This window comes from Arvicanthis niloticus, chromosome 29 (assembly GCF_011762505.2).
Source record: "Arvicanthis niloticus isolate mArvNil1 chromosome 29, mArvNil1.pat.X, whole genome shotgun sequence".
Taxonomy (NCBI): domain Eukaryota; kingdom Metazoa; phylum Chordata; class Mammalia; order Rodentia; family Muridae; genus Arvicanthis; species Arvicanthis niloticus.
The window spans coordinates 25,900,719-25,926,487 of NC_133437.1; the positions used below are offsets into that span (position 1 = coordinate 25,900,719).

Genomic DNA, 25,769 nt, shown 5'->3' on the forward strand with positions numbered 1-25,769 from the left:
TGAGCTTCATGTGGTCTGTTAGTTGAATTTATGTTGTTTCAAACTTTTGGGCTACTATCTGCTTATCAGTGAGTAAATACTATGTGTGTTGTTTTGTGATTGGGGTAACTAACTCAGGATGATAATTTCTAGTTCCATCCATTTACCTAAGAATTTCTTGAATTCATTATTTTTAATAGCTAAGTAATACTCCATTGTGTAAATGTACCACAATTTTTTTGTATCCATTCCTCTGATGAGGGACATCTGGGTTCTTTCCAGCTTCTGGCTATTATGAATAAGGCTGCTATGAACATAGTGGAGCATATGTCCTTATTATATGTTGGAACATCTTCTGAGTATATGCCCAGGAGTGGTATAGCTGGATCCTCAGGTAATGCTATGTCCAGTTTTCTGAGGAACTGCCAGACTGATTTCCAGAGTGGTTGTACAAGTTTGCAATCCAACCAACAATGGAGTAGTGTTTCTCTTTCTCCACATTCTTGCCACAATCTACTGTTACCTGAGTTTTTTATTTTAGCCATTCTGACTGGTGTGAGGTGGTATCTCAGGGTTGTTTTGATTTGCATTTCCCTGATGACTAAGGATGTTGAGCATTTCTTAAGGTGCTTCTCGGCCATTCAAGTTTCCTCTGTTGAGAATTCTTTTTTAGCTCTGTACCCCGTTTTTAAAAAGGGTTATTTGGTTGTCTGGAGTATAATTTCTTGAGTTCTTTGTATATATTCGATATTAGCCCTCTATCAAATGTAGGAGTGGTAAATATCTTTTCCCAATCTGTTGGTTGCCGTTTTGTCTTATTGACAATGTCCTATGCCTTACAGAAGCTTTGCAATTTGAGGAGGTCCCATTTGTCAATTCTTGATCTTAGAGCATAAGCCATTGGTGTTCTGTTCAGAAACTTTCCCCTTGTGCCTAGGTATTCGAAGGTCTTCCCCACCTTCTCTTCTATTAGTTTCAGTGAATCTGGTTTTAAGTGAAGGTCTTTTATCCACTTGGATTTGAGCTTTGTACAAGGAGATATGAATGGATTGATTTGCATCCTTCTACATGTTGACCTCCAGTTGAACCAGCACCATTTGCTGAAAATGCTGTCCTTTTCCCACTGGATGGTTTTAGCTCCTTTGTCAAAGATCAAGTGACCATGGGTATGTGGGCTCATTTCTGGATCTTCAGTTTTATTCCATTGATCTTCCTGCCTGTCTCTGTATCAATACCATGCAGTTTTTTTGTACTGTTCTGTAGTACAGTTTGAGGTCAGGGACGATGATTCCCCTAGAAGTTCTTTTATTGTTGAGAAGAGTTCTTGTTATCCTGGGTTGTTTGTTATTACAAATAAATTTGCAAATTGCTCTTTCTATCTCTATGAGAATTGATTTGGAATTTTTATGGGTATTGCATTGAATCTATAGATTGTTTTTTGGCAAGATGGCCATTTTTACTAAATTTATCCTGCCAATCCAGGAGCATGGGAGATCTTTCCATCTTCTGAGTTCTTCTTCAATTTCTTTCTTCAGAGACTTGATGTTCTTGTCATAGAGATCTTTTACTTGCTTGGTTAGATTCACTTTAAAGTATTTTATATTATTCGTGACTATTGTGAAGGGTGTTGTTTCCCTAATTTCTTTCTCAGCCTGTTTATCCTTTGAATAGAGGAAGGTTACTGATTTGTTTGAGTTGATATTATATCCAGCCACTTTGCTGAAGTTGTTTATCAGATTTAGGAGTTCTCTGGTGGAAGTTTTAGGGTCACTTAAGTATACTATCATACCATCTGCAAATAGTGAAATTTTGACTTCTTCCTCTCCTACTTATAGCCCTTTGACTTCCTTTTGTTGTCTAATCACTCTAGCTAGGACTTCCAGTACTATATTGAATAGGTAGAGTGAGAGTGGGCAGCCTTGTCTAGTCCCTGATCTTAGTGGGATTGCTTCAAGTTTCTCTCCATTTAGTTTGATGTTGGCTACTGGCTTCCTGTATATTGCTTTTACTATGTTTAGGTATGGGCCTTGAATTCCTGATCTTTCCAAGACTTTCAACATGAAGGGATGTTGAATTTTGTCAAATGCTTTCTCAGCATCTAGTGAGATGATTATGTGGGTTTTTTCTTTGAGTTTATTTATGTAGTGGGTTACATTGATGGATTTCCAAATATTGAACCATCCCTGCATCCCTGGGATAAAGCCTACTAGATCATGACGAATGACTGCTTTGATGTGTCTTATTGAGTATTTTTGCATCAATATTCATAAGAGAGATTGGTCTGTAGTTCTTTTTCTTTGTTGGGTCTTTGTGAGGTTTAGGTATGAGCATAATTGTAAGCTTCATAGAATGAATTGGGTATTGTTCCTTCTGTTTCTATTCTGTGGAATAGTCTGAAGAAAATGTCTATTAGGTCTTCCTCAAAGGTCTGATAGAATTCTGCACGAAAACCATCTGGCCCCAGACTTTTTTGGTGGGAAGATTTTTAATGACTGATTCTATTTCTTTTGGGGTTATGGGACTGTTTATATGGTTTATCTGCTCCTGTTTTAATTTCAATCCTTGGTATCTGTCTAGAAAATTTCATCTACATTTTCCAATTTTGTTGTGTATAGGCCTTTGTAGTAAGGTCTGATGATTTTTTTTTAATTTCCTCAGTTTCTGTTGTTATGTCTCCCTTTTCAGTTCTAATTTTATTAATTTGAGTACTGTTTGTGCACCTTTTGGTTAGTCTGGCTAAGGGTTTGTCTATTTTGTTGATTTTCTCAAAGAACATGCTCCTGGTTTGGTTTATATTTTTTATAGTTCTTTTTGTTTCAATTTGGTTGATTTCAGCCCTGAGTTTGATTATTTCCTGCCGTCTACTCCTCTTGGATACATTAGCTTCTTTTTGTTCTAACACTTTCAGGTGTGCTGTCAAGTTGTTAGTGTATGCACTTTCCAGTTTCTTTTTGTGGGCACTTAGAGCTATGAGTTTTCCTCTTAGTACTGATTTCATGGAGTCCCACAAGTTTTGATATGATATATCCTCATTTTTATTAAATTCTAAAAAGTCTTTAATTTCTTTCTTTATTCCCTCCTTGACCAAGTCATTATTGAGGAGAGCATCGTTCAGTTTCCACGTGTATGTGGGCTTTCCTTTGTTTTTGTCCACATTAAAGATGAGTCTTAGTCCATGGTGGTCTGATAGGATACAAGGGATTAATTCAATCTTTTTGTATCTGTTGAGGCCTGTTTTGTGACCAATTATATGGTCTATTTTGAAGAAGGTACCATGAGGTGCTGAGAAAAAGGTATATTCTTTCGTTTTAGGATGAAATGTTCTATAGATGTCAGGTAAGTCCAATTGGTTCATAACTTCTGTTAGTTGTCTCAGTTTAGTTTTTGTTTCCATGATCTGTCCATTGCTGAGAGTGGGGTGTTGAAATCTCCCACTATTATTGTGTGAGGTGCAATGTATGCTTTAAGCTTTAGTAAAGTTTCTTTTATGTATGTGGGTGCCCTTGCATTTGGGGCATAAATATTCAGAATTGCGAGTTCCTCTTGGTACATTTTTCCTTTGATGAATATGAAGTATTCTTCTTTATCTTTTTTGATTACTTTTGGTTGAAAATTGATTTTATTTGATATTATAATTACTACTCCAGCTTGTTTCTTGGGACCATTTGCTTAGAAGATTGTTTTCCATCCTTTTACTCTGAGGTAGTATCTGTCTTTTTCACAGAGGTGCGTTTCTTCTATGCAGCTAAATGCTGGGTCATGTTTATGCATCCAGTCTGATAGTCTATGTCTTTTATTGGAGAGTTGAGTTCATTGTTATTAAGAGATATTAAGGAAAAATGAATGTTGTTTCCTGTTGTTTTTGTTATTGGTGGTGGAATTATGTTTGTGTAACTATCTTCTTTTAGGGTTTTTGGAAGATTACTTTCTTGCTTTTTCTAGGTTGTAGTTTCCCTTCTTGTGTTGGAGTTTTCCACCAATTATCCTTTGAAGTGCTGTATTTGTGGTAAGATATTGTGTAAATTTGGATTTGTCATTGGAATATTTTGGTTTCTCCATCAATAATGATTGACAGTTTTGCTAGGTATAGTAGTCTGGTCTGGCATTTGTGTTCTCTTAGGGCCTGTATGATATCAGTCCAGGATCTTCTGGCTTTTATAGTCTCTGATGAGAAGTCTGGTGTAATTCTTATAGGTCTGCCTTTATATGTTACTTTGCCTTTTTCCCTTACTGCTTTTAGTATCTTCTCTTTGTTTTGTATATTTGATGTTTTGATTATTATGTGATGGGAGGTATTTCTTTTTTGGCGTAGTCTATTTGGGGTTCTGTAGGCTTCTTGTATATTTATGGATTTATGGACATCTCTTTCTGTGGGTTAGGACTGTTTTCCTCTATAATTTTGTTGAAGATATTTACTGGTTCTTTAATTTGTGAGTCTTCCCCCTCATCTATACCTATTATCCTTAGGTTTGGCCTTCTCATTGTGTCTTGGATTTCCTGTATGTTTTTGGTTAGTAGCTTTTTGCATTTTGCATTTTCTTTGACAGTTGTGTCAATGTTTTCAATGATATCTTCTGCACATGAGATTCTCTCTTCTATCTCTTGTATTCCGTTGTTGATACTTGTGTCTATGACTCTTGATCTTTTTCTAGGTTTTCTATCTCCAGAGTAGTCTCCTTTTGTGATTTCTTTATTGTTTCTACTTCCATTTTTAGATCTTGGATGGTTCTGTTTAATGTTTTCACCTGTTTGGTTGTGTTTTCTTGCGATTCATTAAAGGATTTTTGTGTTTCCTCTTTAAGGGCTTCTATCTGTTTACCTGTGTTCTCCTTAAATTCTTTGAGAGTATTATTTACATCCTTCTTATAGTCCTCTATCATCATCATGAGAAATGATTTTTAATTCTGAATCCTGCTATTGTGGTGTGATTGGGTGTTCAGGGCTCGCTATGATGGGGGAACTGAGTTTTGATGATGCCATGTAACTTTGGATTCTGTTGCTTATGTTCTTGTTCTTGCCTTTCGCCTCCTTTTCCATTTATCTTGCTTGTGTCTGATCTTTTCGGGGTCCAGATGTCTCTGTGATCTTCTCCAGCTGTTCTGAGTACAGTGGTACCTCTAGATGCCTCAGGATATGGTTCCTCCTAGGTAGCAGACCAGCTAGGTGTCTGCTGTTCTGGGTGCAGTGTCTCCTCTAGGATGTCTCGGGATATGTTGTCTGTTGCTCTGAGTTCAGTTGTTCCTCTTCCACTCTGGGTTCAGTGGTACCTCTGATGCTCTGGGTTCAGTGGATCCTCTAGGATGTCTTGGGAGGAATCTGGTGTCCACACAGGAGCAGACTGGGCAGGGGTCTGCGCCTGGCCTCAGATCCAGGAGAGCAAAATTCGTCTTCTTACATAAACCTAACCATTATTAAATTTTCTGGAAACTGGTGTTCTCAGCTATGATTTACCAAACAAAAATATCAAGCAGGTATTTAACAGTGACATAGTTCAATGGACATAGGCATTTGTATCATTGTCTGATAATGTGAGAACCAATGAACTCAACATGTCCTCTGACTTCAACATAGGTACTATGTCTTGCACCTATCTATAAATGCTGTAACACACCTATGCACATGAATGCACACAATGTAATTTGTCAATAAGTGTAAAAATAAAAAACTGAAGAAATATAGCATGATATACCCAAATTTACTAATATTTTAAATAAATCTAAGGGAATACAAAGTCCTATAATGAAATAGGTTCATCCACAGGTATATGATTGTTTTCTAGGCTGCTTTTCCTTAAAAATTATAGGAAAAAAAAATCACAGTTCTCATGATTCCACTTCCCTAGTTGACTAGAAGACTAGCAGGTAAACAAAAGCTTCAAGTTGAAGTCCGGTATTGACTGGAACCACAAGACAAATTGAACAACAACAACAAAGAGTCAGAGAGTTAAGCTATAGGGTTTGTAGGGAAAAAGTTACAGGAGGCATCAACCCAATACCAATCTACAATGAATGTTAGCAGGTACATCAAGGGCAGTGAGTCAGAGCCATACTGAAACCTGAGTAGTGAGTACCATGCAGAGGAAAATACAAGAACAGGGGCACAAAGTAGGATGGAGAAACACTTACCCACATGGTTAGGCTTAACAATGAACATACCTTCTCAGGATAAAGAGCATCATCTTACCAAAAAGTGTTCTGATTTATATGAATTTTTTTCTTCTAGCATCTCTTTGGACATGTGAGCACCCTTCTCCCTATGCCAAGCTCACCATTGAATCAGTGCCACCCAGAATTGCTGAAGGGGAAAATGTTCTTCTATGGGTTCAAAATCTCCCAAAAAATCTTCTATCCCTTTTCTGGTACAAAGGGGTGATTGCAGTGAGGAAATTTGAGGTTGTCAAATATATTAAAGCCACAAATTCAAGTGTTCCAGGGCCTGCACACAGTGGTCGAGAGACAGTAGACAGCAATGGATCTCTGCTGCTCAAGAAGGTCACACAGAATGATAGTGGATTCTATACTCTACGAACTATGAGTACAGATCTGAAAGATGAAGTAGCACATGTGCAACTCTACGTGGATAGTAAGTGGTTCTCTGGGATTGTTCAGTGCAGGGTGGGGCTTAGATTCACAGGATTGTCATGTCTGTGGTCTGGACACTGAAATATCAATATCCCATTAAACATTATATACTACAGGTGAATCGTATAGTGGCATATTCAACTGAGGCTTCCATTTTCCAAAGAACTCTAGCATGTGTCAAGAATACTTAAAGCCAGCCATTACAGTACCCAAATCTTTTCTAATACCTGAGATGGAGAAAAAGATCAGACTTCTTGCCCTCATTCAGCCCAAACCACATGGGGTGCAGGGTAGAGCAGCAAGCATATCGATCAGGTGGAGTGAGTAGTTATCTGTAGTTATAAAGTAAATTGGAATAAAATTCAAAATTCACAGAATTCAGAGGAAGCATCATCTCAAACTTAGGTGGAAATGAGAGTGCCATGGAAAAATAAGAAAAATGAGAAAGAGAGAGAGAGAGAGAGAGAGAGAGAGAGAGAGAGAGAGACTTGAAGATAAATGAAACACTCAGCACCTTGAGAGAATGGAAGTCATATTGATGATATTCAACAAGTAGGATAGGCATACCACACCTGCAGCTTTAGGCTAAGCAAGAAGTCTATTTCCTCATGATAAAAATCAGCACCTTCTCACCAAGCCAATATTTTAAATAATAATTATTTTTCTCTTTTTGTCTAGATTCCCTTTCTACTTGCTGTCACCATTTGCAAGTCAAGATTGAATCAGTTCCTCAGAATGTTGCTGTAGGAAAAAGTGTTCTTCTCCTAGTTCATAATATGCCAAAAGACTTTCAAGCACTTTTCTGGTACAAATCAGCATATAAGAGAGATCAATTCAAAATTGCAGAATACAGCAGAACATTGGATTCCACTATCCTTGGGAAAGCATACAGCTTAAGAGAAATGGTATACACCAATGGATCACTGCTGATAGTTGATGTCATTGAGGAGGATGCAGGATTTTACATGCTAGAAATTTTAAGAAATGACTTCAAAACTGAAAAAGCCCACATTCAACTCCATGTAAATTGTAAGTGACTCTTGATGGTCTCCAGGTACTGCACATGGCTTATCCTACTATGCACACTGAACTGTTTAGAAGGAGCTGGACCTAGTCACCTTCCCATTGTATTGTTCTCCACATTGGGTATTTGTACTTCAGTATACACATAGAGTAGACAACCTCACTGTTTGCTGTATCTCCATGTTGGGACTTGGGCATTTAGTGCAGGAGTCACATGTTACAGACTAACTGCAATTGATCAGAATGCTTTATTTGAATTCACCATGTAAGTACCTTAATTTATGGTGGATAACTCATCCCAAGGATATCAGTCCCTGTCTACACTTTGGGATCCTGTCCAGGAATGTGTCTTTGAGAAAGATCCTGAGAGACAATGAGAGCACCTGGTTGAGGAAATAATGGGATACTCCCTAGTTACTGAGAAAGATAGCATAGCTGGACATGTTCCCAGCCTATTAACTAACTGTCCTGATGGGCTTATGGGGCTTATAGGAAAGTTACATAGGACTCTGTCGTGATGGGCTTATGGGGCTTATAGGAAAGTTACATAGGACTCTGTCGTGATGGGCTTATGGGGCTTATAGGAAAGTTACATAGGACTCTGTCATGATGGGCTTATGGGGCTTATAGGAAAGTTACATAGGACTCACACACAATTATAATGTATAAATAAGTGTAAAATGAAAGCGATTGGAAAAATGTAGCTCTCTATACCAAAACCTATGCTTCATATATATGTATGTACACATATACATATATATGCACACATATACATATAAATGTATTAATCTTTTATATATCTACATATGTAGAGAGACATAAAGGATTCTAGAACTTTATTCATTCATTTTTTTTATTTATTATCCAGAGGTATCTGATTTGTTTTCTAGGCTGCATTTCCTAAAAAATTATAAGAGAAACTTAAAGTCTTATAATGTACCAGATTCATTTGACTGCAAGTATGGCCATTAAGGAAAGATGAAATCTGAAGTCCAGTGATTGGAACCACAAGAAGTACAGAAGACAACAAAACAGCAATAGCAAGAGTAACAAAGAATAAGGGAGTTAATATGCAGGGTGTGTAGAGACAAACATAGAGTATTACACCACTCTATGCGGAATGATATCAGGTATCTAAAGAGAGTGAGCCAGAACCATGCTGACATCTGAGTAGAGAGTACCATGTAGAGAATACCACAAGTAGAGGGACACAGAGTAGGACAGGGAGACACTCCCCCACACAGTTAGGCTTTACAATGTACACTGCTCAGGACAGAAGGCCTCATCTCATGAAAACACAAAGGTCACAATTAATATGATTCTTTCTCTTTATATTTAGGCTTTGTTTCAAACTTCAACGACTCTCCCTCCACTGCAAAACTCAGCATAGAATCAGTGCCACCCAGCATTGCTGAAGGTGAAAGTGTTCTTCTACAGGTTCACAATCTCCCAAAAAACCTTCTATCCCTTTTCTGGTACAAAGGGATGATTGCAGAGAAGAAATCTGAGCTAATCCAACACATAATAGCCACAAGTTCAAGTATTCCAGGGCCTGCATACAGTGGTCGAGAAACAGTGTACAGCAATGGATCTCTGCTGCTCCAGAAGGTCACACCGAATGATAGTGGATTCTATACTCTACAAACTATGAGTACAGATGTGAATAATGAAGTGGCACATGTGCAACTCCAACTGAACAGTAAGTGGTTCTCTGTGATTGTTTATGTTCAGGTGAGGCTTAGACTCACAGTTTTATGCCTGTGCTGTGCCTCCTTCATCCAGTGCACTGTGAAGAAGTCCTCTCTGTGGAGCTGGGTGATGGGCAAAGTGGAAGCTAGGGAGTCACTGCCATTTTGTCCTTTAGCTGGAGAGCACAGGGAGGAGTGGGAAAGACAGAGAGAAAGAGAGAGAAAGAGAGAGACAGAGAGAGAGGGAGGGAGAGATAGATAGATAGATAGATAGATAGATAGATAGACCCAGTCTTTTCGAACTAGGTAGGACCTAGACTGTAGGTATGAGTCAAAGGGGTGATGTTGACCAGGAACACGTGGAGAAAGGGGGGGGGGTGGAGACAGCAAAAATCCTGCCTAGTATCATGAACTAGGCTGGGGTTTACTCACTGTCCTGGAGTTTTGTGGAGGGGTGTTTTCGTGGGAATCAGCCGGGGCACTCTAGAAGCTGGCTCTGCCCATGTCCTCGACCACCTGTAGGGAATGATGTAGGCCTGTGCATGGGCACACATGGGCATGAGTCTTTGTTGTGTTGTGGGTACACGCATCTGCCATGACACAGTAGACTGGGATTGCAGTTCAGCCTGGCAGGATTTTGCAGGATATTGGCTGAGTTTATTTCACGAAACACTGGGCGAATGTGGCAGGGCCCTGCCCTATGTGGGGAGTTCTCACTTAGTCTGGTTCTGCAGGAGGTGCAGAGCTCTCGGATTGGGAATCTCCAGGCCAAGAGGCAGCCAGGGACCAACTGGTCTCAAGCCCTTGGGCTCTCAGATGCCACTGAGAGGCTGTAGAAGTTCCGAGAATGGGGACATGTGGGTGCGTGATCAACTTGCCCACAGCCGAGTGAAATGATGCCAGGAGAGAAGAAAGAGGCCCCAGAAGCACCCCACAGGAGAGACTCAGTTACTGTACTCACTTAGCAGACTCGGCAGCCTGGCTAGCTTGTTTGAAGAAGTGATCTCCATTACTGGAACGCAGAGAGGTTCTTCTCGATGGCAGCATGATAGTTGAGACCTTTTCTACACTTACTCACGGTATCAGGTTTTGTAGTTGTGTCTCTGTGCCCCATTTTTGTTGTGCCAGCTATGGGTAAGGTGGCTGAAACACAGGGGGTTCCTCCAGGCATGAAGTTAGGCATGGTGGCTGTGGCTACAGTGGCTCATTAAAGGCCTTCTCCACAGTTCCTCACTGCGCGGCTCTATTGACACAAGAAAGTCATTGGGTTTTTAAAATAGCTTTATTGGCATGATGGATGATGGTTCAATCTGGGTGTGCACCCCCATGAAACTCAGGGCAGACCTGAGTTAAATAGGGAGGGAGAAAGGGGGAGGGCCTGGCGAAGAATGCTTAATTGGCTACTAGTATGTAAATCTCTTGAGGCTGAGGCCTGTAATCACACCCTCTGCCTGTGCCCTTTGGGAGGGGTTGCATCCTATGTGACAGCAAGGCACAGATCAATTGGAAATCATAGACCAAGTGTCAGGAGTTTGTAATCTGGGGGTGTGGTGAGATATGTGCCGTCCCTACCCAGGCAATGGACACCTGTTGGGTCTCTGGCTATCTCAAACCAGTGCTCTACTGGAGACCAAATCATTCTTTCACAGTCCTACAAGTACTGATCTGAAAGATGAAGTAGCACAAGTACAACTCCAGCTGGACAGTAAGTGGTTCTCTGTCATTATTTATGATCAGGTGGGGCTTAGTCTCACAGGATTGTCATGCCTTTACTGTGCCTCCTTCATTCAGTGCACTGTGTTAGCATGTTGAGGTTTGTGCCCTTAGTGCAAGACACACAAGATGGAGCTGAACAGCCATAGATCAGACTTTGTTTTCTGACTCACCCCTGTACCAAAGAAGTCATTGCTGGGAAGCAACTCAGCTTAAGATGTTTGAGTCTGCCAAAGATCAGAGTTGTAGCCATGTATATGAGGAAACCAATGCATCCTCACAGAGAAGCGAGTACCAGTAAGCTATGAATACAGCCATCTGACTCAGTTCTAACCACAGTGACCCTGGGAATTATTTGCCTGAACATTTCTCTTACTTTTCTCAGTGAATAGAGGGAACCAGAGTTTTAGGCCAATCATGTCAAACTGGGGCATCTATCAGCCCCAAGCATCAGAGGTCTATAAATATTATCTAGGATATCATGCACATAAAAGGAATTGTGATGCTTACTGGTCTACTTCTTATGGCTTGTTCAGTGTGCTATGTTTCCTTTTATCCTTCCAGGACTGATAGCAAAGGGGTTGGATTTTCTTGAAGTTGTCTGGACCCTGCAATATCAATATCCTATTAAACATTAAATATTGAAGGCTTTTCCAGAGGCCAATCCTGTTGTGGCATATTAAGTTGAGGCTCCCATTTTACAAACACTCTAGCTTGTTTCAACTTGACATAAAGCTCGTCATTCTAGTCTCTGAACCTTTTCTGATAACTGAGTCTGTCAAGAAAATCAGACTTCTCCTGGCCATCATTTAGCCCCAGTTCTATGGGCTTCAGCACAGATCAGCAAGCATGTGTAAGTATGGAAATTTAGTGGCTTGCTGTAGCTATAAAGCAGACTGGCACAGAAGTTACAAAGATTTCAGGGCAGGCTTCATCTCAACCTTTAGTGGGCATGAGAGTGCCCAGTTTTTGTCTCTGGTCAGTGAGGAGGCAGCCATTGAAAAATTGAGAGAAAGGGAGAGAGAGAAAGAGAGAGAGAGAGAGAGAGAGAGAGAGAGAGAGAGAGAGAGAGAGAGAGAGAGAGAGAGAGAGAGAGAGAGATCTCCTACATTCAGCACCGCTGAAGGAATGGAAGTCAAGTTGTCAAGTTGATGACCTCCATCAGATAGGAGAGATACACCTACACCTTCATGTTTAGACTGAAGGATCAATTCATCTGCTCCAGAAAAAGCTCACTACCTTTACCTCCAACCCAGTGTTCCTCAATTGATAACTTTTTATTTCTTGTAGCCTCCACTTGCTGTAACCTTCTCACCTCTGACCAACTCAGGATTGAACCGATGCCTCAGAATGCTGCTGTGGGGAAAAGTGTTCTTCTTCTCATTTATAATGTACCAGAAGACATTCAGACACTTTTCTGGTACAAATCGGTGTATAGGACGGATATATTTAAAATTGCAGAATATAGCAGAGCCATGGAATCCACTATCTGGGGGCTTGCACACAGCGGAAGAGAGATGGTATACAAGAATGGATCCCTGATGATCCAGAATGTCACTGAAAATGATGCAGGATTGTATATGTTAGAAATTTTACACAAGGACTTCAAACTTGAGAGAGCACATGTGCAAGTCCATGTAAATAGTAAGTAACTCTCACTGGCCTCTAGCTGCTTTGCCTGGCTTATCCTGCTTTATATGTTGTACTGTCTGGAAAGAGCTAGACCTACTCAGTCTCCCATTATATTTTCTCCCCAAACTGGGGTTTGGGCACTTACTACAGGACACTCATTCATTAGACAAATTGCGGTAGACCAGAATCCCTCACCAGTATCTTCTTGCAGAGAGAACATATCCTGGGTAGCTCAATACTAGCTCATCAGGCCCAGAACAGACTATTAGGATTCTCACCATATACCTGGTTCCAGAGAGACTCTGTGCAGCTTGGGGAGGCCCTAATTGAGGAAGATATTGAATTCTTACAAAGCCCACCAGGATTTTCTGGCTCTAAACTATGTTCATGCTTCATCTCCAGGTGCCACTGGGAACCATTTTGTCAATGCTTTGGTTTGATTTTCTGTTAGAGCTGACAGAGAACAAGTTTATACTGATTGCCCAAGTTTTATAGACCATAGAACCAGCCATACACTGCCACAAAATCTGAAGTTTTGTAGGCCATCTGGGCCATCACTTTCTTCTGAATCACACTTCACATGTTCCTGGAGCATTAACCAATTATTTTGTTGGGTTCATGAGACTTCCCAGGAAGGTCAGTGTTCCCAAAGGAGAAGCAATGGAGACAGTTACTCCACCCTACTACTTGTTCTCACGGGTCCAGCATAGGGAATATTTTTCTGTAGGTGTATACTTCTGGTTTGAGCATCTACCTCATTCCAAGACTTAGAAATTGATCATAACTAAGCTTACCTCATAAACACAGCAATGATCATGTACTATATGTCATATAGAGAAACAAAGACACAGTAAACTCAGTGGGTGAATCAGGGGCACACAGCCCATGAATGATAAATCCCAAACATAAGATTTATTTATAGTAACAGCTCCAATTTCTCCTCCCTGGAATCTTTATTAAGTGTGAACTATAGAGAAAATCATTGAGCTCTCTGAAGGACTACTGTCACTTTGCCCCTCTTCTGTTTCTTTACAGACCCTGTTTCATGGCCCTTTGTGAGAGTCACTGAAACCACAGTCAGAGTCCAGAGCTCAGTGGTCTTCACTTGCTTCTCAGCTGACCCTGGAATCTCCATCCATTGGCTATTCAATAAGCAGAGTCTGCAGCTCACAGAGAGGATGACACTTTCCCCGTCAAAGTGCCAACTCAGCATAGATCCTGTCAGGAAGGAGGATGCTGGAGAGTATCAATGTGAGGTCTCCAACCCAGTCAGTTCAAAGACCAGTCTCCCAGTCAGCCTGACTGTGATGGAAGTGGAAGAGTGACCTCTCTCCTCTCATCATACAGCAGAGTGGGGTCATTTCTTGATTCATAGGGTGCAAATGGAGATGAGCTATGTGATAAAAATTGTCAGTTACCGCTCACTCATGTACTGCCTTCATGGTTACTGATACCCATATTCCTGATATAACCTTGTGTAGAAGGACAGGTCATGAATTAATGTGAAATTTATTTTTCAAAGCAAAATAAAGACATTAATATAATAAACATGATTAAGATCTTAGGTTGTGGACAAATATATAACCTTTTTAAAAAAGAATCCATGATTCTTTAGGAGCCTCAAACTTTCAAATGTTCCAAGTCCCCTGCTAAATGGTGCAGTGTTTGCATGGAGATAAAATCCCCTCATATGCTCAAATAGTATCATCTAACACCAATTCTACCTGGATACCACCAGACTCCCATGGGAAGTGAGGAAGAGTAACAGAAGGGACTGCCCACAGTTTACTGTGCACATAGGTAGTTTCTAAATAGTTTTGACCCACAATTTGTTTGATGTGCAGATGTAAAATCCTTGGTGTAGTGCTCTACTCACTGTTTTTATCCTGAAACTGACTTTTACAGTCCATCTCATAATGACACCTTTTAATGTTTATACATGTTTTGAGATATATGGAAATATACTTCATATTATGCATTATATATCATGCCATATATCACACATTTTATATCATATGTATCAATCATATATCATCTCATATCTCAGATTCCACATATAATATACCATATATATGTTGCAAAGCCTATCTGAACCATTCACATTGCTACTTCATTTTTTGATTCATGCTTCATCCTTAGGTAACCAGTGGGTTATCATGAACCATCTAAGCACAATGGCTCAAATTGTGGTTTAACTTGACCACTGAGCTGAAAGTCATGGTTCCCTGGGTTTCTGTTTCTGTTCACACATTGAATCCTGAGGGTCATTTATGAATATTCCTGGAGAAGCACAATTGGAACTCTCATCACCACCTATAAGTAGGGTAGCCTTAGACAGCAAAGCCTTGGAGGAAACTGGTCCATGTTGAGTAGAGGAGGTCAGTACATTTAGAGGAACACAGAACTTTGGGCTGCATGCCCATCTTAGCTCTGTAGCTCTGCTCACATGTAAGAAAGTCTTGTGGTGTTTTACATAGCATAGGAGGTCATACCATCTCTGAGCACTCAGATCCCCCTGCATCTGTCAGAGATTCACCTTCTCAGTCATTCCCTTTGAAGTTTGGTCAACATGGAGGTGAGATGCCAACACTAGTGGAAAGTCACTTGCAAGGGTCAAAGGATCAACACAAGGAAATACCCTTCATGTCTGCACAGCACTGTTACACACAACCATAGGCAATAAATCCAGCTCAGAGGTGAGTGAAGATTTGTGGCATTAAAACATCAACCCAAGACTCAGGATATAACCTACTCTATGGTGGATGAGTGCTTAGAAGGTGTCAGGCTGAAGTTATTGAACGCAACAGAAATATACCTTAATCATCTTTATGAGAGTTCATACAGGATCTTTTTAGTGTAAAATATGAAACCTTGTGAGGGCAAAACAATGTGACACAGTCAATCTGAGTGTTACATGTGAGTAACTTGTATTCCATAATGTCCAGAGACAGACTACTTAGTTACTTTTGGTTTTACAACATAAAACACATATATAAACATCTAGGTTGGCCTTGTTTTTCTGTGATATCCCCAGCATATCTAGTCAGACACAGCCTAGAGCCAAGAATGGCATAGAGGGACTTTTCCTGTCTTAAGAGTCTCAGGGTTACTACCTGTGATAAAGAAAAATAGCATCTCAGACTCAGGCTTAGTTAACACATGTGTGTTTACTTGGAAGTTTTCACAACATATGCTGGCATTGGGCTTGGTACACAGGTACTTTACTAAGTCAATGTTCTTCTAGCCTCTATTAGGTAGTAATTAGTGGAGGCCTACACAGCTCTCAGATCTATTGTGGCCTTCTAAAGACTGGGAAACCACCCCTTCCAATCTCCATCTGGACAACCTTTAGTTACTTTCATTTTTGCTGTAATAAAACACCACAACAAAGACAACTTATAGAGAAAACAATTTATTTGGGTTTATGGCCCTTCATGACAGCAAAGCATGGCATCAAGATGTCAGTGTTGTGGCAGGAGCAAGAAGGTGAGAACTAAAATCTAGAACTGCAAACACAAAGCAAGGAGATAGAATAGGAAGTGGTTCAGGACTTTCTAGTCTCAGAACTTCCCCAAGGATGATCTGACTGTAGAGGTTATGGCTCTGAAATTTCACCAAACAACTCAAGACCACATGGTCATATGCCTAAGACTATGAGGGACATTTCTTACTGAAACCATCATAAGGAACAAACTCCTGACACTTCCTATGCAGCTTCTAGCTGACCTACCTACTATTCTTGCTACATCAAAGGGGAGCCTCATCCAGACTCTCCAAAATTTCTATCTCCAATACCATCTCTGTTTTTCTGTTTGTTATTTTATTTATTTACATTTCAAATGTTGTCTACCTTTGAGGTTTCCCATTCACACACTCCATATCCCATCTCCCCTTTGCCTCTATGAGGGTGCTCCTCTACCCTCACATCTGGTTTTGCCTAATCCTCTAGCATCCCCTACACTGGGGCATCAAGCCTCCACAGGACTAAGGGACTTCCCTCTCATTGATGCCAGATGAGGCAATACTCTGTCATATATGTATCTAGAACCAAGGATCCCTCCAATTATATACTCTGGTTGGTGGTTTAGTCCTTGGGGGTTCTGGGTGGTCTAGTTAGTTGATCTTGTTGTTCTTCCTATTGGGTTGCAATCCCCTTCATCTCCTTCAGACCTTTGTTGGGAGAGACCTTGCTTATTCATTAATCGCCAATGTCAGCCATAGGCTTAAGTCATCCATATGTGCCTACTGACACATAGTCATGGTCTCTGTGGGAAAGTATTAACCCTAGAACAGACAGCTATAGATCTTGTAGACAGGTATCCCTGGTGGGAAAGTACCAGCCTAGATAAGGACAAATAATCATAGATCTTATGGACAGGTACATAGTGATCTGTTCTACTCTGCTTCTTCTGTGAACTCTTCACCAGCCAATATCCTGTTCCTGAGATCACCTGCGCTCCCCAGAAACAAAGAAGACCCTACATCATCCCCCTCCCCATATCCTGCTTCTATGTATATATAATACCCGTGTGGAAAAATTAAAATTTGACAGCTTAATCAGACTTCCAGACTTTGTGTGCCCTTGTCCCCATTCTCTCTTTCTGGTGGTCCCTGGGTCCCAGTTCACAGCCGAGCTGACTGGAGCAGACCTTCCTCTCACTCTTCCATTGGGGTCCCTGGGCTCAGTCTGATGCCTGCCTCTGAATATCTGTGTAGGGCCATGAAGAGAAGATTTGCTCTCCCTGGTAGAGCACTGGGTTTGAGATAGCCAAAGACCAAACAGGAGACCATGGCCTGTGAGGGATGGCATGTATCTCCCCAAACCCCCAGATTCCAGACTCCTCCATGCGTTCCACATCTCTCATTAACCTGCACCTTGCAGACACGTTTGGCTCAGTATCTTCTCTCAGAGAGGTTTTGTGTCACAATGTACAGCTACAGGTAGAGGGGCATGGCTACAGGCCTCCGCCTTGAGAGTTCCATATTTATGAGTTACCTAAAGGCTACAGGGCATAGCTACATTAAGTTATTCCTTCCCAGTGCCTCCTCTTTTCTCCCTCTCTATTTAAGCCAACTCCCCACTGGCTTCTACTGGGGTGGGGTGTGCACATTCAGACTCAACCATGAACAATAAACTTCTTGGAAATCTACGGACTTCTCATATCATTGGGGCCTGTCGTCACCATAACTCTCTGAGTGTGGGAGGAGCAGCTACTGGTGCTTCTGCCCTGGTTTTGCAAGGAACTCTAAAAAGTTGGCTTTTAAAAAACAAAAGAGTGAGAGTTATGTCCCCCAGAAGAGGTCCCCTAGAAATACTCTCCATTATGCCTTGTTTGTTCTCAATTTTCTAAATCTGGATGCTCATGGCAAATCTGCTGCTGATCGCCTTTGGCACCCTGAGACTAATAAATGAAACTGCCCAAATCCAGTTCTCATATGGGGCTGAGGATCAATGTGTCTGTTTAATACCAAAAAGGTGGGGCTAGATGGCTGCCAGAAAGATTGGTGAAACAAACAGATACCTCCACAAAGCAAGACCCAATTGTAGATAAAACGGATAACAAATTGAGATCCAGGGACGAGAGATCTCCCTGAGAATTCCCTTCTTTTTTCCTTTCTGGATAAAAATGAGCCACCCGTGATGTTTGCAGTTGGAAGTTCTAATCCTGATGCTGGCCTCTGGACTTGCACTACTCAGAACTTCAACGGGCCATTGACAAGAACATAGAACATCGAACAGCTAGAGATTGGCATCACTAATCTGGAAAATCCCTCATCTGCTTTTCCTTCAGCAAGGGGGGCTCTGTGATGCCCTCAAGGAGGAATGCTTTTTTTTTTTTATACTGACCACACTAGGGTAGTTAGAGATAGTGTGGTCAAGATCAGAGAGAGATTAGAATGTCAAAAAGTAGTTCTCTGCCTCTCCTTGGCTTACCACCCTTCTCCCTTTCATGCTGGGACCATCCTGTGGTTGGTCTTTTTCTCCTTTTGGCTTTTGGCCCTTGGGCCTTTAACAGACTCACTGGCTTTATAAAACAACAAATTGACTCTATGGCATCAAAACCTCTACAAGTACATTATCATAGACTTGATCTGGCTGATAGAGGCTTGACTGAGCCTTGTGATGACATAGCTCCTTTAGGAGCTGCATAGAACTCAGATCTATGCATGTTGGTTTGGAATGGCATGGACACAATGTGGGTACCTGTAAGGGGTGTATGATGAGGTACCACCAGGGGAGGACCCAAATTGTCTGCTTCTGAGTCCCCCGAAAAGCAAACCTGGTTGCATAGAGGTTGATGTTGATTTCTTGTGTCTCAAAGCAGCCAGCTAGGACCCTCGATATCCTAAGTGGCCCACTAGACAAATAACCCTCTCCTCCCCCAAAAGACACCATTACAAATGATAATGACAGAATCAGGTCAATGCTTTCCCCCTCTGGTTAATGCCCATTTTTCTGCCAATGAGATTTCTTAATGTCTGAATTTGCCTGCCAGCCTCATTTAAAATTGTTAAAAGGGAGCAGATGCTGGGAGCCAAACCCAGGAAACTACCTGCTGTTCTAAGAGAACCTCAGGAAATTACCTGATGTTATAGAAAGCCTACTCAGTACAAGGTTAAGAAAAGATGTTTATGGGTCTCAGGCCCAGAAACTTAAAGATCATTTGGCATTTCCTAGGAGCCAGTTACCATAGTGGGATGGTCTTAGCAATTGGATATGACAGTGGGATAGTCTAGGGCAATAAGGATATGACAGTGGGATGGTCTTAGACAATGATGATTCAGTAGTGGATAGCCCTAAGCAATGACCTTCCCCCAAACTTGCCTCTGAAATTAAAGTTTCAGAGCTTGATCAGAACTTCAGACTACCTCTCATTCTTTGTGTGTCTTGTCCCCTCATTCTTTTGACACCCCCCGCCCCCAGGGTCTAGTTTAACATAGAGACTTTTGATCCATTTGGACTTGAGCTTTGTACAAGGAGATAAGAATGGATCAATTTTCATTCTTTTACATGTTGACTTCCAGTCGAACCAGCACCTTTTGTTAAAAATGCTGTCCTTTTTCCACTGAATGGTTTTGAAGACCCCCAAACTCAGGAGACCCTTCCTCAAGTCTCAGGAAATCACGACCACCCCAAAACCACAAGAAACCATACCTGGATGCAATCAGCAGAGGTTTATTAGGGAAGAGAGCTGGCAGCCAGCGGTTTAACTACATACTCGTGCAGGAGTAGAGTTCGACCCCGCCAGCCAGTCTGAGGAGGGTTTTAAAGGGAAAAACCACAAACCAGGGGAATGGGAAGGGTAGTGAAGGGTTGTCAAGGATACAAAACATAAAAATAGTGGAACATTTCAGAGGTACTCACCCTAAATGATTAGAGTCATGTGAATATCACTCTGCAACTCATTCCTCTCAAAAATGTAGTTCTACCATGTCATTACCAACTATTTCAGGTTAACTATTTTTACTTCTTCCAGCTATAGCCCCACCTAGATGGCTTGCATCTTTCTCTGTGGTCAGAAATGTGTCTTCCTGCCTTTTGGGCTTTTCCCACCCACAGGTGGGGTCTACTCCTTGAGGTTTGAGGAATGTAATCCAGTAAGTGTCCTCTGATTCAGGGATAATGTCCTCCACCCAGAATGTGTCCTGGGGCAGTGAAAATCTTACATTCAGTTCCGCTTTCTGGAACTTGCATTTTTCTGCTCAAGTCTAAGGGCAAAGAAAAAAATCTACATATATTTCATAAAATGGTCTTTATAATTTTTCACTCTACAGTTTTAGCACCTTTATCAAAGATAAAGTGACCAAAGTTGTGTGAGTTCATTTCTGTGTCTTCAATTCTATTCAATTGATCTTCCTGTCTGTATCTGTACCCATGCCATGTAGTTTTTATCACATTTGCTTTGTAATACAGTTTGAGGTCAGGGATGGCAATTCCCCCAGAAGTTTCTTTATTGTTAAGAATTGTTTTTACTATCCTGGATTTTTTGTTATTCCAGATGAATTTGAGATTTGTTCATTCTATCTCTGTGAAGAATTGAGTTGGAATTTTGATGGGGACTACATTGAATCTGTATACTGCTTTTGGTAAGATGGCCATTTTTATTATATTAATTCTACTGATCCATGAGCAAGAAAGATCTTTCCATCTTCTGAAGTCTTCTTCGATTTAGTTCTTCAGAGACTTGAAGTTCCTATTATACAGATCTTTCACTTGCTTGTTTAGAGTCACACCAGGATATTTTGTATTATTTGTGACTATTGCAAAAGATGTTATTTACCTAATTTCTTTCTCAATCCATTTATCCTTTGAGTAGAGGAAGGCTACTGAATTGTTTGAGTTAATTTTATAACAATCACTTTGCTTAAGTTATTTATCAGCTATAAGAGTTCTCTTTTGGAATTTTTGTGGCTGCTTATATATACTATCATGTCATCTGCAAATAGGGATATATTGACTTCTTCCTTTCCAATTTGTATCATTTGACCTCCTTTTGTTGTCTAATTGCTCTGGCTAGAACTTTGAGAACTATATTGAATAAAAACGGAATTAGTGAGCAGTGTTGTCTTGCTCCTGGTTTTAGTGAGATTGCTTCAAGTTTCTCTCCATTTAGAATCAAAGAGAAGGAAGTCCTTGGTCCAATGAAGGCTGGATGCCCCATTGGGGGGGAATTCGTGGGTGGGGAGGTGGAGTGGGTGGGTGAATGGAGGCACATCCTCATAGTAGCAGGAGGAGTGGTGATGGGATAGTGACTTCCTGGGTGGGGGGAAATGGGGAAAAGGGATCACATTTGAAATGTAAATAACCCCCCTCACCCAGATCCCAGTGGCTAGAGCAGACACCCAGCTGGTCTGCTCCCCTGTGGAAGCTGTGTCTGGAGACATCCTGGAGAGGCCACTGCCCTTAGAGCTGCAGGTAAAATCACTCACTCACCAACCTATGTCCCAGAGGCACAACTGGCAGCAGGGAGCCCCCAGGGCACAACTGGCACCCAAACCCTGTCCCTCCAGAATACCATTCCCCTTCTGCCCCTCCCCCAGACCCCCGTGGCTGGAGCAGATACCCATCTGGTCTGCTCCCCTGTGGAAACTGTGCCCAGAGAAATCCTAGAGATGCCACTGACCTTAGAGCAGGAAACACCATATCCCAAGGCATCCTAGAGGAGCCACTGAACTCAGAGTAGCAGACTCCATATCCTGAGACATCCTAAAGGAGCGACTACACTCAGAGCAGCAAACACCTAGCTGGTCTACTACCATGGAGACAACATAACCTGAGATATCTTAGAATAGCCACTGTACCCAGAGCAGCTGGAGCTCAAGATCATAGAGTCATCTGGACCCTGAGGAGTTCTGACACAACCAAGATAATTGGAAAGACAGGCTCCAGTAAGAACCAGTGAGTGCAGGTAGCAATAAAGCTAACCGAATGGCAAAAGGCAAGCATAAGAATGTAAGCAACAGAAACCAAAGTTATTGGGCATCACCAGAACCCAGTTCCCCCACCATAACAAGTCCTGAACACCACATCACACCAGAAAAGCAGGATTCAGAATTAAAATCACTTCTCATGATGATGATAGAGAACTGTAAAAAGGACATAAACAACACTCTCAAAGAATTGGAGGAGAACACAGGTAAACAGGTAGAAGCCCTCAAAGAAATGCAAGAAAACACAACCAAACAGGTGAAGGAATCACACAAAACTGTCCAGGATCTAAAAATGGAAGTAGAAACAGTAAAGAAATCTCAAAACGAGACTACCCTGGAGATAGATATAAAGATGTAGACTATCAAACTGGATACATAAACAGGACCCTGAATTTTGCTGCATACAGGAAATGCACCTCTGTGACAAAGATGGACACTACCTCAAAGTAAAAGGATGGAAAACAATCTTTCAAGCAAATGGTCCCAAGAAACAAGCTGGATTAGCAATTCTAATATAAAATAAAATCGATCTTCAACCAAAAGTAATCAAAAAAGATAAGGAAGAACACTTCATACTCATCAAAAGAAAAGTTTCCCAAGAGGAACTCTCAATTCTGAACATCTGTGCCCCAAATGCAGGGCACCTACATACATAAAAGAAACTTTACTAAATCTCAAAGCATACATTACACCTCACACAATTATAGTGGGGGATTTCAACACCCCACTCCCAGCAATGGACAGATCATGGAAACAGACACTAAACAGAGACACAGTGGGATTAACAGAAGTTATGAACCAAATGGATTTAACTGATATATATATATATATATATATATATATATATATATATATATATAACATTTCACCCTAAAACAAAAGAATATACCTTTTTCTCAGCACCTCATGGTACCTTCTTCAAAATAGACCATATAATTGGTCACGAAACAGGCCTCAACAGATACAAAAGGATTGAAATAATTCCTTGCACCCTATTAGACCACCATGGACTAAAGCTGGTCTTTAATTATGACAAAAAACAATGGAAAGCCCTCATACACATGGAAACTGAAATGCTCTACTCAAGGATGACTTGATCAAGGGAGAAATAAAGAAATTAAAGACTTTTTAGAATTTAATGAAAAGGAGGACACCTCATACCAAAATTTGTGGGACTCCATGAAAGCAGTACTAAGAGGAAAACTCATAGCTCTAAGTACCTACAAAAATAAACTGGAGAGAGCATACATTAACAACTTGACAGCACACCTGAAAGCATTAGAACAAAAAGAAGCAAACATACCTAAGAGGAGTAGACGGCAGGAAATAATCAAACTCAGAGCTGAAATGAACCAAGTAGAAACTGAAAGAACTATACTAAATATCAACAAAACCAGGAGCTGGTTCTTTGAGAAAATCAACAAGATAGATAAACCCTTAGCCAGACTAAACAAAGCACACAGAGACAATATCCAAATTAATAAAATCAGAACAGAATAGGGAGATATAAAAACAGAAACAGAGAAAATTACAAAAATCATCAGATCCTACTACAAAGGCTTATACTCACAAAATTGAAAAATCTGGATGAAATGGACAATTTTCTAGACAGGTACCAGATACCAAAATTAAATCAGGAGCAGATAAACCATCTAAACAGTCCTATAAACCCTAAAGAAATAAAAAACATCATTAAAAGTCCCCCCACCAAAAAAAAAGTCCAGGACCAGATAGTTTTAGTGCAGAATTCTATCAGACCTTCAAGGAAGACCTAATACCAATCCTCTTCAAGCTATTCCATCGAATAGAAACAGAAGGAACACTACCCAATTCGTTCTATGAAGTTACCATTATGCTCATACCCAAACCACAGAAAGACCCAACAAAGAAAGAGAACTACAGACCAATCTCTCTTATGAACATTGATGCAAAAATACTCAATAAAATTCTCACAAACCGAATCCAACAACACATCAAAACAATTATCCATCATGATCAAGAAGGCTTTATCCCAGGAATGCAGGGATGGTTCAAATCCATCAATGTAATCCACTACATAAATAAACTCAAAGAGAAAAAACACATGGTCATCTCACTAGATGCCGAGAAAGCATTTGACAAAATACAACATTCCTTCATGTTAAAAGTCTTGTAAAGATCAGGAATTCAAGGCCCATACCTAAACATAGTAAAAGCAATATACAGCAAACCAGCAGCCAACATCAAACTAAATTGAGAGAAACTTGAAGCAATTCCACTAAGACCAGGGACTAGACAAGGCTGCCCACTCTCATTTTACCTATTTAATATAGTGCTGGAAGTCCTATCTAGAGCAATTAGACAACAAAAGGAAATCAAAGGGATACAAATAGGAAAGGAAGAAGTCAAACTTTCACTATTTGCAGATGATATGATAGTATACTTGTGACCCTAAAACTTCCACCAGAGAACTCCTAAACCTGATAAACAACTTCAGTAAAGTGGCTGGATATAAAATCATCTCAAACAAATCAGTAGCCTTCCTATACTCAAAGAATAAATAGGCTGAGAAAGAAATTAGGGAAATGACACCCTTCACAATAGTTACAAATAATACAAAGTATCTTGGAGTGAATCTAACCAAGCAAGTGAAAGATCTGTATGACAAGAACTTCAAGTCTCTGAAGAAAGAAATAGAAGATCTCAGAAGATGGAAAGATCTCTCATGCTCCTGGATTGGCAGGATTAATTTAGCAAAAATGGTCATCTTGCCAAAAGCAATCTATAGATTCAGTGCAATCCCCATTAAAATTCCAAATCAATTCTTCATAGAGATAGAAAGAGCAATTTGAAAATTTATTTGGAACAACAAAAAACCCAGGATAGTGAGAACTATTCTCAACAACAAAAGAACTTCTGGGGGAATCACCATCCCTGACCTCAAATTATACTACAAGGCAATAGTAATAAAACTGCATGGGATTGGTACAGAGACAGGCAGGAAGATCAGTGGAATAGAATTGAAGATCCAGAAATGAGCCCACACACATATGGTCACTTGATCATTGTCAAAGGAGCTAAAACCATCCAGTGGAAAAAGGACAGCATTTTCAGCAAATGGTTCTGGTTCAACTGGAGGTCAACATGTAGAAGGATGCAAATCAATCCATTCATATCTCCTTGTACAAAGCTCAAGTTCAAGTGGATAAAGGACCTTCACATAAAACCAGATACACTGAAACTAATAGAAGTGAAAGTGGGGAAGAACCTCGAACACATGGGCACAGGGGAAAGTTCCTGAACAGAACACCAATGGCTTATGCTCTAAGATCAAGAATTGACAAATGGGACCTCATAAAATTGCAAAGCTTCTGTAAGGCAAAGGATACTGTCAATAAGACAAAAGGGCAACCAATAGATTGGGAAAAGATCATTACCAATCCTACATCCAATAGAGGGCTAATATCCAAGATATACAAAGAACTCAAGAAATTATACTCCAGACAACCATATAACCCTATTAAAACTGGGGTATAGAGCTAAACAAACAATTCTCAACAGAGGAAACTTGAATGGCTGAGAAGCACCTTAAGAAAGGCTCAACATTCTTAGTCATCAGGGAAATGCAAATCAAAACAACCCTGAGATACCACCTCACACCAATCAGAATGGCTAAGATAAAAAACTCAGGTGATAGTAGATGCTGGGGAGGATTCGGAGAAAGAGGAACACTCCTTCATTG

The 25,769-nt window shown here is 40.6% G+C and overlaps 1 protein-coding gene across 1 annotated transcript in view; it reads left to right on the forward strand.

Moving 5' to 3' along the window:
• The window catches only part of LOC143440259 (cell adhesion molecule CEACAM3-like), a 76,301-nt gene that overhangs the window by 14,501 nt on the left and 36,031 nt on the right, over positions 1-25,769 (forward strand). The window contains 6 exon segments of the mRNA XM_076926957.1: positions 6,202-6,561; positions 8,923-9,282; positions 12,275-12,628; positions 13,652-13,937; positions 15,176-15,191; positions 21,438-21,533. Of these exon segments, the coding sequence (XP_076783072.1) occupies positions 6,202-6,561; positions 8,923-9,282; positions 12,275-12,628; positions 13,652-13,937; positions 15,176-15,191; positions 21,438-21,533 (1,472 nt within the window).